General features: G+C 37.5%; 1 protein-coding gene across 1 annotated transcript; it reads left to right on the top strand.

Annotated features, from left to right (window-relative positions):
• The first annotated feature begins 784 nt into the window (after positions 1 to 784).
• Positions 785 to 13,275, top strand: UBE2B (ubiquitin conjugating enzyme E2 B). The gene is made up of 6 exons (XM_055431438.2): positions 785 to 947; positions 2,990 to 3,070; positions 4,889 to 4,914; positions 9,025 to 9,114; positions 11,562 to 11,650; positions 12,934 to 13,275. The coding sequence occupies exons 1-6, from the start codon at positions 904 to 906 to the stop codon at positions 13,060 to 13,062; spliced, it is 459 nt and encodes a 152-aa protein (XP_055287413.1). The 5' UTR covers positions 785 to 903; the 3' UTR covers positions 13,063 to 13,275.
• The last annotated feature ends 328 nt before the right edge of the window (positions 13,276 to 13,603 follow it).

Here is a 13,603-nt window from a genome sequence, read left to right as displayed (position 1 = left end):
CACTGCAATGCTCATACAGTAATATTTGGTGGCCCTAAGGAAGCATTTCAGGGGATTTCGCTTTGTATGGACCTCGCATTCAGCTGAGGAAAACGGAGGTCCCTTCACTTTTCCTCAGATGCCACATTTGATAAGCCATTGAGCCAACAAGAGGGGAGTTTTAAATCCAAATTATTTGGGGCTCTATTTTAAAAATTTAAGAAGCAAAAGTACTGCTTCCGACACAATCTCATCAATAGCTGTTCATAGGACAAACTGGAGAAAAAACATAAAATTGCATACCAGCCCTCAGCCCGTAAATTTAACTACCGGGCTGAAAGACTTGGCTGAAAGTTAGACCCAGGCGACGCTCTCACGTGATCCGTCCTAATGGCGTCATAGGGACACGTGGTTCTAGATACTTCGTCCCCTCCCCCTCGGAGGTGGATTGTTGACAACGCCGCCGGCGGTCACGTGATCTTACGTCATCCCACCTCCTTTCCCTGAAATCTCTGGCCCCGGATGCGTCCCTCTCTCCCCACCCGGCTGAACCTAAACTAGTGAAAGAGGGGGAGACGGGTTGGTGTTTCAGTTCCGGTACTTCTTTTACTCACAACCTCCAGTCTGAGCATAGAGAACAGTAATTGGTTGATTCGTTCAAGGAGACAAAAGGGATAAGGCCCTGCTGAAGGGCTCCCATAACTAGCCCTCCTACGTCTCGTTCCCTTCTCCCCCTCCCTTCACTGAATGGTACCGGCGGAGGGCGGAGGGATCTGGAGGCGGCGGAGGGAGACGTCATTGCAGGGTTGTTTGTGCAACCTCGGCGGCGGCGGTGACCCACAGTGATTCGGCCGCCGCGCCGGGGGGTGGGGGGGCTGCGCGGGACTCTTTTCTTTCAGACTGACCGCGGGGCTGCTGGGGAGCATGTCGACCCCGGCCCGGAGGAGGCTTATGCGGGATTTCAAGCGGTAAGGGCCTTCATTTTCGCCTGAATGACGACTCCTCCCCAAAGCTACGGGGCTAGGGTGGGAATCCGGGACACCGTCCCCTCTTGAGTCTAAGAGGGCCGCTGCGGGCCCAGGGGGACAGACGGAAGCCCAGTTTTAGCCCCGTTTTAGCACTCTCTTCTCCTTGGTTGTTCACTTATCCTACGTAAGAAATTTTGATACTTCCTCACCACCACCCTACCCCCCCAAAAAAGTAAAAAGATGGCTATGGTCTGTCCTACGATTCCCTGCTGCCCACTGCGGCCAGTTGCCTGATACCTCGCCCTAGCTTTCAAATCTCATCCTTCGCCTCTGCACCCTGCGGTGCCTCTTCTTTCTGCCCTAAGAGCGAGCCCTTGCAGAAGCCGTTCCACCGCTAGCTACACCAGTCAGCTTTGTTCGATGGCCTTGCCGTCTTCTCCGACTGCCAGGGTTGGGGCCAACCTCCGCCTCCCTCCCCATTCTTTCTGCAGTGAGGGTGGGGTCTGATGCGCGAGGGCCGGAGGTTGTTAACCCATCCTCCGAAACCCGACTCTCCCCCCGCCGCCCCGCCCGCCTGAAAGGACCTTGAGAACTGGCTTAGAGGGCTGGGACTCGGGCTGGCAAACCCGGCTGCCAGTGCTTTCTGGAACTTAGTTCTGTGGCCTGGTGTATAAAGACCTATCTATAGCCTCCAAGGTCTGGAAAAATGCCTTCCTGGAGGCTGGCGCTAACCTGATACTCCCTGAGCCTCCTTTGTAAAATAGGGTTTTGTTAGGAGGTGTTAGGGTTGTTGATGAAGAGGAAGTGACTCCCCCCGCCCCAGTTATTTTCCTTTGAATGCTTTGCTTACAGGTACGGAGAAGAAAATAACCAAGAAAACTTAGCTCTACGCTCCCGTGCGCATTTTTAAGTGTGTGTCTAGCGAAACCTGCCCTGCTTGAGAGAAAAAAATCCACTGTAAAAACTTGGATTGGCTTATCAGGAAGTAACCTCTCAACTTCATTGTGAACCTTTAAATGAGCACTTGGAAGCCATTGTTTGGTTCTTTGCCCAGTTTGGCCTTGAGTGCATTGGTAACTTAGCCTTTATCTTTGGTGGGCGAAATCACGCAGCGTTATCTTCCAAGGGTTCTCTTCGTCATGGCTTGTTCTGCTTGAGGCTGACTAAAAGCCATTTTGGGGGGACTAATTCCAAGAAGCATACCACATGACGGTGTGTTCATGTGTGTGTATGTGTGTGTATATATATAGTGTCGCGTTTACTTTTTTTCCCCCCCCGAGAGATACTCCTTTTGGTGCAAAACTCTGTTTCTACAGCTTGAAACCATAGATTTCAGATTAGCTCCCATGAGTGAAATTCCAATAATAAAATTTCGAGGTTCCTGGCCTTTGGTACCCTGGTTTCTCATTGTAGTTCTCTGCTTAATTTTGAGTTGTGTGCTTGGCACCTTCGGTAGTTTTCCGAGTCTTCCTTTGCAAGAATTTGTGACAGGTGTTGGACGGTAGCTTTTTATATGGGCTCATGATCTGAGAGGTAAAAGGCAGCTTTGCTTACTCTAAAAGCTACTGCTAACTAAAGCAAATGGAATAAAGTAGCTCTACTGCCCAAAACTAGTTTGCTGATTAAACTGGATGCAAATGGTTTTCAGTCATTTAATGTTTACACTGAGGTGGGTCTTTATATTTTGTTTGAGGGAGAGTTTTTTTGGTGGCTGTGTTGCCCAAGTAGCTTTGGTTAGGACTCACACAGCCTTTGTATGTTTACAACAGCAAAATGGATGGTTGAGTAAATAGTGTTTTTTTGCACTTGAGGTTTCTCCTTTGTTGTTACTGTTAAAAGTAGTTCTTGAACAGATACCTTAACCTTGGTGATGTTTGAAGAGGGATGACTCCCGAGCCATTTAAAGTGGTATGGTTTATACCAGCTCAGCACAAGAAAATGGATTTAGTTTGTTTCTCAAAGTAGATGGTTCAAAGATGTTTGACTGGCCTTCTTAGTGCCCTTAATGTTCAACTTTTAAAATTTCTATTCTGGATTTCTAGATTGCAAGAGGACCCACCTGTGGGTGTCAGTGGCGCACCATCTGAAAACAACATCATGCAGTGGAATGCAGTTATATTTGGGTGAGTTGAAAGAAATAACAAATGGTAGGTATGGTGATTCTTTTAAGAAAATTGAATGTATAACAGCTAGGAAAAGGAACTGAGGGATGAGGGATCCTACAGAAACAGTAAGATTAAAAAAAATTCTGATAGAGTTTTGGCAGTCACATAAAATTTGATTTTATAATCACTGGGTTTTATTTGATAAAAATATCATTTGAGACTACAGGAGAATGATAAGTTAGTTTGTACAAAATGTGCCAAGCAGATGCTTATATGTATTCTACTAGAACTGTAAAAAGAGTAAGAACCAAAAATATTGATAACTTCCACCATAGTAAGAATTTAAAAAGTGTTTCACAGCTTAATGTGAAATAACTGAATGGAGCCTTTTAAGGTGCAGTCTTATATTTTACATATAGTATGTATTGCATGTAGGCTTATTTGTATAAAAGCATTTTCATGCTTTTTCTTTGGTTATCCTGAACTGGACTTTATTTTCTTTCACTCTTAAAAAAAATTTTTTTTTCTTTATTATTTTTGCTGTGTGTGGACTATCTCTACAGTGCCCTGACTTCTCATTGCAGTGGCTTCTCTCGTTGCAGAGCGAGGCCTTCGTGCTTCAGTAGTTGCAGCACACAGGCTCGGTAGTTGTGGCATGAGGGCCCTAGAGTGCACGGGTTCAGTAGCTGTGGTCCATGGGCTTTGTTGCTCCTCTGCTTATGGGATCTTCCCAGACCAGGGATCAAACCTGTTTCTCCTGCGTTGGCAGGTGGATTCTTGACTTCTGGACCTCCAGGGAAATCTCTTTTGTTGTTCTTTTTATACTAGGGTTTGCACTAAAACTTAAAAGGAACACTTCTGTAAACAGAATTCTGAATTTTCATTGACTCCATTTTAAGAGTCTACATTAAAAATTAGTGGGGAAAATGAGTGTAGTTCACTCTTCTAAAGTAAAATGATATTAAATTCAGACTGTTAGCATGCTTCTTTGAGATCTTGAGTGTACCTTGCAAATAATAATTAAACCTTATCAACCCAGCTTTGTAAAGCAATTAAAAAAACAAACTTAAAAATAAAAGTAAACTTCATGTTGCTGCTTAGGAAAGATGAGATTAGGGATATGGTACAATGAAAAGATGTGGACAGAAGAAACTGGCATTCTTGGTGACATCAGATAAATTTAGTTGAGTTGAACAAGAGCTATTTCTCTTTTGAAAAGCAGGACACTTTAGTATCATAATTATCTTAAAGGGTATTGACTTCCACTTTTTTGATATATATTGAAAATAGGAATTTTTCTGTTAAGAATACGTATATTTACAAAAGGGTTGATAAATATGAACTGAATTTTTTTGTGCTAAAATTATGACAAGTTTCTTTTGTTTTTTGTAAAACCATTCTAAAAGGAAAACTTGGAAAATGAAAGTTACTATTTATGTCTTGCGTTTGTTGTTGTTAGTTGCTCAGTTGTGTCTGACTTTGTGACCCCATGGTTTGTAGCCCGCCAAGCTCCACTGTCCGTGGAATTCTCCAGGCAAGAATACTGGAGTGGTTAGCCATTCCTTTCTCCAGGGACTCTTGCCAACCCAGGGATCCAACGTGGGTCTCCCGCATTGCAGGCAGATTCTTTACTGTCTGAACCACCAAGGAAGCCTCTTTTCTGTGTATATAAATAAAAATCCAGAGCTAAGGTGATGTTCAATTAACAATAAATACTCCACAAATTATCAGAATGAGCTCCTCTTTTCTCTTGTTTGAGTTTATCCTATCCACTCTTTGAAAATCGGTAAAAAGCAGAAAGAAAAACTTTTTAATCAGAAATCTTCTTGTTTTCAGACCAGAAGGGACACCCTTTGAAGATGGTAAGTCATTCTCAATGTCTTCTATAGTATTAAGAGGCTTCTTTTAAGTAGAAAATTATAACACCAATCTATCTAGTTAAAGCTATTTTCTATTAATAATAGATCAGATTAAAACTAAATAGTTCCACTGAGAATTTATAGTTTACAAAGAACTTTCTTCCCATGTCAGCTTGATCACCTTCATGGCTAGTTCATTCTGTTACTTTTGTATTGGCCCTTGAACTCTGGGCCTACTGGGTGGGGTCTCTGTTGAGAATACTTTTAAATTTAAATAACCTCATAGCCTGCTAAAGATGTTCCTGAGGTAAACATCAGAAGAGTAATAATCACGCATTGTGAACTTTATGTGTGTTGATCAGTGCTCTTAATTGTGTGTAACTGCCAGTAGTTTCACTTAACAGCTATCTTTTGACACCTGTAAATAGTTAGCATTCGACAGAATCTTTTTGCATCTTAAATTCAGTATTTGACCAAGAGCCAGAAAAATGGAAAACTTGTTCTAATGTGTATTTATAGTTGCACTTATTAAATTGATTTTAACCAGATACTTAGTTTCCCTAATACAGTGTGAATTTTTAAAATGTGTTAAATAGATATGTCTTAGTTATCACAGTGGCTCCAGAATTAACCGATCAAGGTTATTTATACAAATAATGATTTCAAAAGTATTTTTAAGGAGAAAACGTGAGTGTTCAGTAGGAGAAATGGTTAAGCAAATTATTAAATATCTAAACCTATTAAAGAATAAGGTATATCTGATTGTATGTCTGAGGAGACAAAAATGTTGCAGAATATATGTTGTAATACCACAGTTTCACTGACTAGCATACATGCAAGTGTGTTTAAAGGCTTGTATACCACACTGCTATCGGTGGTTACCTCTAGATGGGGGGTCAAGGGGTAAGGAGTTGAAGAAACGTACTCAAGGGGTTCTGCTTTTTACTCTGTATCAAGGATTCTTAAGGGTGGTCCACAAGTTCTTTAAGTTTCCTGAGACCCTTTCAGGGGTTCCATGTGATCAAACTGTCTTCATAGCAATAGTAAGGCTTTTTTTTAACCTTTTTTATTGTATTAACATAGCACTGATGGTACAGAAGCATTAGTGACTAAAACTGGCCCTAAGCAATTTAGTGCCTTGGCACATTCCAAGACAGTGGCACCGAACTGCTGGGAGTCGTATTTTTTGCATTTTTTCAATAAAAGATGTCCATTTCACTTTAAAATGTTTTGATGAAAAAGTGGGAATTACTAATATTGCTAAATTTTGACCATTGAGTATGCTGCTTTCTCATATTCTGCTTGATGAAGTTGGAAGTATGCATACAGCACTTCTCTTACATACCAGTTTGATGGTTGGAGGGAAAGCAGTTTCTGCAGTTGTTTGAGTTGCAACTTGAATTACTGCTTTTTTCATGGAACATTTTTACTTGAAAGAATGACTGGCAAACTTCGGTTATTTAGATTTGAGTATTTGGTTGCCATATTCCTAGTGAAAGTGTTAGTTGCTCAGTCGTGTCTGACTCTTGGTGACTCCATGGACTATGGCTCACCAGGCTCCTCTGTTCATAGAATTCTCTAGGCAAAAATACTGGAGTGGATAGCCATTCCCTTTTCCAGGGGATCTTCCCGACCCAGGGATCAAACCTGGGTATCCCACATTGCAGGCAGATTCTTTACCATTTGAGCCACCAGGGAAGATTTTAAATTAAGTCGAGGAAAGTGACTGACAGGATTTGTTGCTGCTGATAAAGTTATGGTTTCTCAATACTTTTTTCTCTTGATGAGATTAGTAGATGGTATTACCGGTTGTGACTTTGGTTTTGATGGTGTATATCTCTCTCTCTTTAGTTGCTAAGTCATGTCTGACTCTGGCTCCTCTGTCCATGGGATTCTCCAGGCAAGAATACTGGAGTGGGTTGCCATTTCCTTCTCCAGGGGATCTTCCCAACCCAGGGATTGAACCCAGGTCTCCTGCATTGCAGGCAGATTCTTGACTGACTGAGCTGTGAGGGAAGCCCTGGTGTATATAAATACATATCAAATGAAATATGGCAACATTTAGATGATTTGGATAACTCAGTGAACTGGTATTTTCCAAATGGCCAATGTGTTAGAAAATTATGGATGGATAAAAGATGCATGCAGTGTGCAACAGTCGTTAATATAAGTGATGCAAAAAGTTTATATGGCTTCAAATTTTATATTGCAGCTAACCTTTAAAAACTTTACCATTTCTTTTATGTAATATCAAAAAAGAATACCTACCTTTATCTGAAAAGGCTATGAAAATACTCCTTCCTTTTTCCTTTACATATTTGGAAGAGGCCTGATTTTCTTCATGTTTCTCAACCAGAACAGCATGTTGCAACAGATTGAATGCAGACAGAGGCAGCTGAGAGAATGCAGCTGTTTTCTATTAAGCTAATCATTTAAGAGATTTGCAGATAAACAGTGCTACACTTCTCACTAACTTGGTGGGGGAAATAGTTATTTTCATTAATGTTACTTAGGTTAATGTGTAATGAGTTTGCAGCTGTTAAGTGTTTTAAGATTTCCTTGAGTAATCCTTTCTAATACAACAAATATAAATAGTTAATGCACATGATGTGCCAGAGACAGTTTATACCAGTTGTGAGAATGGATTGTTTAAAAATTAGCGGAATTTTTACCAACCAAAAAGTTGAAATATTTTAAAACATTTTTAATTTTTGGTGGAAATGCCATGAAGTGGTGTGCTGTTGCATGCATCTCTTCCTATCTTCATATTCAATGACTTCACATTCGAAGCTTGGTATGATTGGGAGTCAGAGTATAAAGAGGTCCAGAGACCCCATAAATATGAAGAAAGCAAGCTTAAAGCTGTTTCATATTTGTGTTTACCTGAAATGTTTACATTGTATGTTTTGTAATGAAAATTAAAAGTAGACGTAAAATATATATAACATTAGGTATTAAAAATATATTAGGTTATAAGACTCTCTTTGCTAATGAACTATACATTTCATAGAACCTCTTAATATATCAGAAGGTGAATTAAATATCACCTTTGATTTTGTTTGTATCTTTGGCCTCCCTAATCCCAAATTTCCAAACAACAACAAATTTAAAGAGGTAGAGGTTATATATTGAATATATGAGCAATGAAAATAGAATGTTAAATATTTTACTAAATACACGCCTTTGATCTTGGTAGACTGAAGTCATTAGTTTAGAATTTAGGTTGAGAAAGTGTTGTTTTTTTTTTAATTGAATTGATAAGGAGAGAAGCTTGTGGAGACATCTTGAATGGTTTAAACTTTTATTGACTTCATTAGGAATAGGCTTCAACTTAATGAGTAAGCCCACGGTGGGTAATTGGAGCACTTATCCAGCCTTCAGGTATATTTCCTCAAAGTAAAATGTCTCTGGATAGTGAATAAACACAAAAGGAGTCCAGAGTGACAAACATAAAACTGTATATTAATGGTGGTTGTATCTGCTAAATAGATTTTTAATTTGAGTTGAGAGCCCTTTGTACGCTGAACAGATTGACTTTGTTACAAATGCGTAATTTTTTTTTTTAATGCCTGTCTCTTGACCAGTAAATAATGATTTAGGCTGACCAAAATGTACCATATTGGTTTATAACCAACAGTAGACAGTTCCACTAATGCTTAACTGATTCTTGACATATTTAACTGATGGGAACAGAAAAGACTTTTTCACATTAGTGGCCATACCTCCAGTCTGAGTCCTTTGTCATATGATGGTTAGCCCGTCTCAAAATCATTTGGCACCTCCTTCTAAGTTATAGAAAATTATCTGTAGATACTCAAATGTGCATTTAAAAGTTTGGTAGCTAGGGCAAAATTGCCTGCCAAAAATATGACAATTAATGTTCTTAACAGTAGTATATGTTAAGTGCTTGTACCCCCAAATGCTTGCCAGTGTTGTATATTATCAATACATAAATAGAAGTATATTTAGTATGTTTTATATGCTAAACCAAAATTGACATTAATTTTTGTGTGGTTGTGCAAAAGCCAGCATGGGGTTGGGAATTCATTGGTGATGAGATAGAAAAGTTTTGCTTGTCATTACTGTAATTATTTTGGTTTGTTTTCTATCTAGGTACTTTTAAACTAGTAATAGAATTTTCTGAAGAATATCCAAATAAACCGCCAACTGTTAGGTTTTTATCCAAAATGTTTCATCCAAATGGTGAGTAGCATTTTATTAGCTTTTGCAAATAATAGGAGGAAGAAAGAGTTGTTTCATCCTTTTAGGTGTTCCCCATGCTTTTCATTATTAGGGCCCACCTCTCAATGTTGCTTCCATGTCAGTATTAACCATACTTTTTTAGTCTGGAATCTTACCAAGGTTCCTGATTTGAGGAAAGTTTTAATAACTTATGATTTTTAAAAGTAATATCTATTTATTTATCAGAATGTGAAAGATACTAAAAAGAATTTGTAGCTTAAAGTTTAGCTGTAAAACTACAAACAAATGTTCAAAATTGATGTTATATGTAAAACTAAATAAATATCGTTTTTCTTTCTTTTTTTTTTTTAACTGATCTGTGTGGCATGTCGGATCTTAGTTCCTTAACCATGGATGGAACCTGTGCCCCCTGCATAGGGAGAGTGGGAGTCTTAACCACTGGATAACCAGGGAGGTCCTTTGGTTATTTTTGTTATCCCTCCATATTAATAGCATGGTTTCCCTTTTTTTCCACTATGAGTGGAAAACTTCATTTAGTTAACTTCCTAGTTTACTTTTTTAAAAAACATCTTTATTTTTAAAAGATTCATATGCTGTGCTGTTCACCTATTTAAGTTGTACAATTCAGTGGTTTTTAGTATCTTGACTGAGTTGTACAGTCATCACCATAATCAATTTTAGAACATTTTTATCACTCTCCCAAAAAAATCCCTAAAAATTCCTGTTAGCAGTCACTCCCCATCCCTATCCCCCTGCCTCCCAGCCACAGGCAACCACTGGTTTATTTTCTCTATGTAGGTTTGCTTATTTTGGACGTTGCATATAAATGGAGTCATAGAATATACGTGTCATATAATGTATGTGGTCCTTTGTAATTGATTTCTTTCAGCTGGCATAGTTTTCAGGTTCATCTCTTGTAACACATAACTATTTCATTTTATTGCTGAATTATAATCCATTGTATGAATAGACTACATTTTGTTTATCAGTTGATGGATGTTCGGTTTCTAATTTACTTTTGGATTACTTCTTAAAAATAGTTACTACTTCAAAACTTTAAAATCATTTTGCATTTTTATGGGTTTTACAGAGGTGATGATTTTTGCTTTGAACTTGCTACGTTTGATGTTCCTGTGGGGTACACAGTAAGCAGTTGACTATGCTGCTTTAAAGCTGAGAGTTAAATCTGGTCTAATGTTAACAATTGGAAATACCTAGCACATAGATAGTAATTGAGGCCATGAATAAAGTTGCCCCCAGAGGCTGTGTAAAGGGTATAAGATGGAAGAAGACCGTAGAAATTAAAATTACTGTTTAATTATTAGATATGACCAAGTTAACATGTAACCATAGAGTCCTGAAGAATGACAGTATTAAGTGTAATTTACCTCCTCTCCCCAAAAAGGCCTCACTTACTCCTGTTTTGATGTGGAGTGATCAGACTTGTTCTGTGAAGCTTTCCACAATTTGATAGTAACATTTAAATGCACTTATTCTTTGTCAACACAGTGATTCTGTTTTAATTTATTATACGTATACATAATCTGACAAGTGGATAAAAGTTTATGTTCATTGTTTGTATTCTCACATAATCAAGAGGGGGAAAAATCCACTCTCAAGTGTTAGACTGTTAAAATAGTAATCACTTGATTATTATTTTTATTATGAGAGGAATGCATACTTACTGGAAAAACAAATCAAAGTACAAGGGAAGGTAAATAAGATCCTTCATAGTCCTACTATTTACAGATATCTACATTTTGGCATTGAGTCTTACAAATGTTTTTGTGACTGCCTATACTTCAAATTAAAGTATTTGTAAATGATTCTTTATAAGAAATGGAATTATATAAGTAATTGGAAACCTATTAATGTAATATATTAGGGATGTCATTCTACATTAATTAACATATGGTAGATGTGTATCATTTCTGGCAGCAGTATTGGTATGTGCCATTAATAATGTACTGTTACTTAGCCAGTCCCCTCACTGTGGACCACAAATCGTTTCCAGTTTTTCACTTCTGTAAAGAGTATTATAGAGAACATGCTATAAATAAAACTTTGCATGTGCCTCATTATTAATTTTAAAGTAGAAATGCTATTTCAAAAAATTAGCCCCCCCGAAGAGCTTTATTTTATTTTATTTTTTTTCTGAAGAGCTTTATTTAGGAATATTTAGAAGTGTGGAATTTAAACAGATTTGCTATGTGTTATGTGTTGAAAAAATTTAACTCTCACTCAGCCTCCTCATCAAAAGGTATGTTGTAAAGAGCCCTTAGTTTGAGACTGATTTTCCTGTGAGACAGAAAGTTTTAGTTATTAACCAATGTTCAAAGCTTCTGACTGAGCCAAGCATTCTGTTTGTGGTAAAAAAAAAAAATTACTGTTTAATTATTAGATATGACCAAGTTAACATGTAACCAATTTTAGTGTTGTCTTTGCAGTGTATGCTGATGGTAGCATATGTTTAGATATCCTTCAGAATAGATGGAGTCCAACATACGATGTATCTTCTATCTTAACATCAATTCAGGTAAGCATGTGTTAGAATGCATCTTAATTTTTCAAGATTCTATGGAATATAATTGACTCTTTCAGGATCAGTTTAAAGGCCAAGTGAGCAAACTAACCTTCCCAACACTAAGGTTACCCGTTGCAGACCTCATACAGAATCCTCAGGATTTTCATACAGCTGATCTGCTTTTTCATTTGTGACCATGTTGGATCAAATCCATGATCATTTTCCTGATAAAATTAAAGTATAAATTGTTCTCACAGATCAAGGGATTTTGTTTTGTTTCTTTGGGTTTTTGTTTTTTGTGTTTTTTTTTTTAATTTTTCACTGCATCTCGCAGCCTTGGGGTCCTAGTTCCCCTCCTAAAGATAGAACTCGTGCCCCCTGTGGTGCAAGTGCGGAGTCATACCACTGGACCACCAGGAAATTCCCTCACAGGTCAAATATTATTCATGCCTAGAAAGCATAGCCAGAGGTTATGGAGACAGATGAAAAAATCTTGGGGAGAGAGAAAGATAATTGTTCAGTAAAAACATAGGGACCTCAAGAAACTGCAGTGCAGAAAAGCATCATTTTGCCCCATCCAAGAAATGCTATTTCAAAGGAGAGTAATGTAACTATCCACCAAAGCACTCTGGCAGAATATTTCAGAGTTGACCTTGAATGACAGTTTAGGAGGAAGGTTTGGGGTGGAGTCAAGTTTTAGTTACATGGATTTGCGAGGAGCAGATGTGATATTTTGGTTTGTGGCCTTCAAGTTTTTTCTGTCACATTTATGCTTTAATTTGAGTCATAAACAGTATTTTCAGCCTTCCTGTTGTTAATATATTCCCTTGCTGCTAGGTGTATATGTTTTGTTGATTATAAAGGAAATAAGATATACTACCCAACTTACTGCCAGGAATTTACAAACCTATCACAATAATAGAGTTTAACTTTGGAAAATGTTAGTTGCTGAGCTATTTTATAGACGTTGTATATTAACCAAATCAAATTGTTTACTTCCCAGTTAATATCGCAGTATGCTGAAGAATATCTGTTCTTTTCCAGTTTCTTTGAAATTAGAGGTCTTAAGGCAATTGAGAGCTATCTGTTTTGAAAACTGAAGTTTTGTAGGAATAGGAAACTTCTTACTGTATTTATCAAACTATTTCTGAAAGTGTTTAGATCTGAAAATGCATGAGACATACTAATTTCTTTCTTCATTAAGTAATTTCTGTCTTCTATAACTTTCGTGCTCCGTATCTGACCCATGTTAATATAAAAAAATTACATACGTGTTTTTTCTTCTTTCCTTCTAGTCTCTGCTGGATGAACCGAATCCAAATAGTCCAGCCAATAGTCAGGCAGCACAGCTTTATCAGGAAAACAAACGAGAATATGAGAAAAGAGTTTCGGCCATTGTTGAACAAAGCTGGAATGATTCATAATAGACAACTGGTCTGTTAATCTTTTTCATCATTGTTGTGTATAATTTACCTCTCAGTAGAAAGGCTAACAAATTTTAAGTGCCACAGGTTTTAAGGATTCTGCAGAAAAAAGTCCTTCAGTTTAGAACCTACAAAAGCTTGTGTATCTTGATTAATGTACTTTTTATTGCATGGTGTGAACTAAGTTATTGCTTACATAAATTTGTAATATATCCTGTTTGTATTTTTTTCCAAGTGTATAATGTTGGTGTGGAGTTTTCATGACAGAATATACACATTTTGTAAATCTGTACTTTTTTCAAATATTGAATGCCTTATTTTTGAATTCTTTAGATTTTTAAATTGGAGAAAAGCACTTAAAGTTTTTTATATATGAATATTACATGTAAAGCTGTTAAAATACATACTTCAGTGCAAGAGACTTTGTCACTTATTTCCTTATCTAAGTAGGAGGGGTTAATAAGTCTCTAGCTCTCTATCAATTGATAGTTTCATTTCCAATTTCAAAATAACAGATTTATATTTTATCAAGAAATTCAGA

This window comes from Moschus berezovskii, chromosome 8 (assembly GCF_049115385.1).
Source record: "Moschus berezovskii isolate FMDL1 chromosome 8, NW_MosBer_1.0, whole genome shotgun sequence".
In the NCBI taxonomy this organism is placed as follows: domain Eukaryota; kingdom Metazoa; phylum Chordata; class Mammalia; order Artiodactyla; family Moschidae; genus Moschus; species Moschus berezovskii.
Note: the sequence above shows the minus strand (reverse complement) of the source record. Positions and strands in the feature narration are given on the sequence as shown.

Bases quoted from the DNA above. Each gene is read 5' to 3' on its own strand.
- UBE2B (XM_055431438.2), top strand. From the start codon at position 904: ATGTCGACCCCGGCCCGGAGGAGGCTTATGCGGGATTTCAAGCG. The intron at 948-2,989 runs GTAAGGGCCTTC...CTGGATTTCTAG, and splicing joins CTTATGCGGGATTTCAAGCG to ATTGCAAGAGGACCCACCTG. The intron at 11,651-12,933 runs GTAAGCATGTGT...CTTTCCTTCTAG, and splicing joins CTATCTTAACATCAATTCAG to TCTCTGCTGGATGAACCGAA.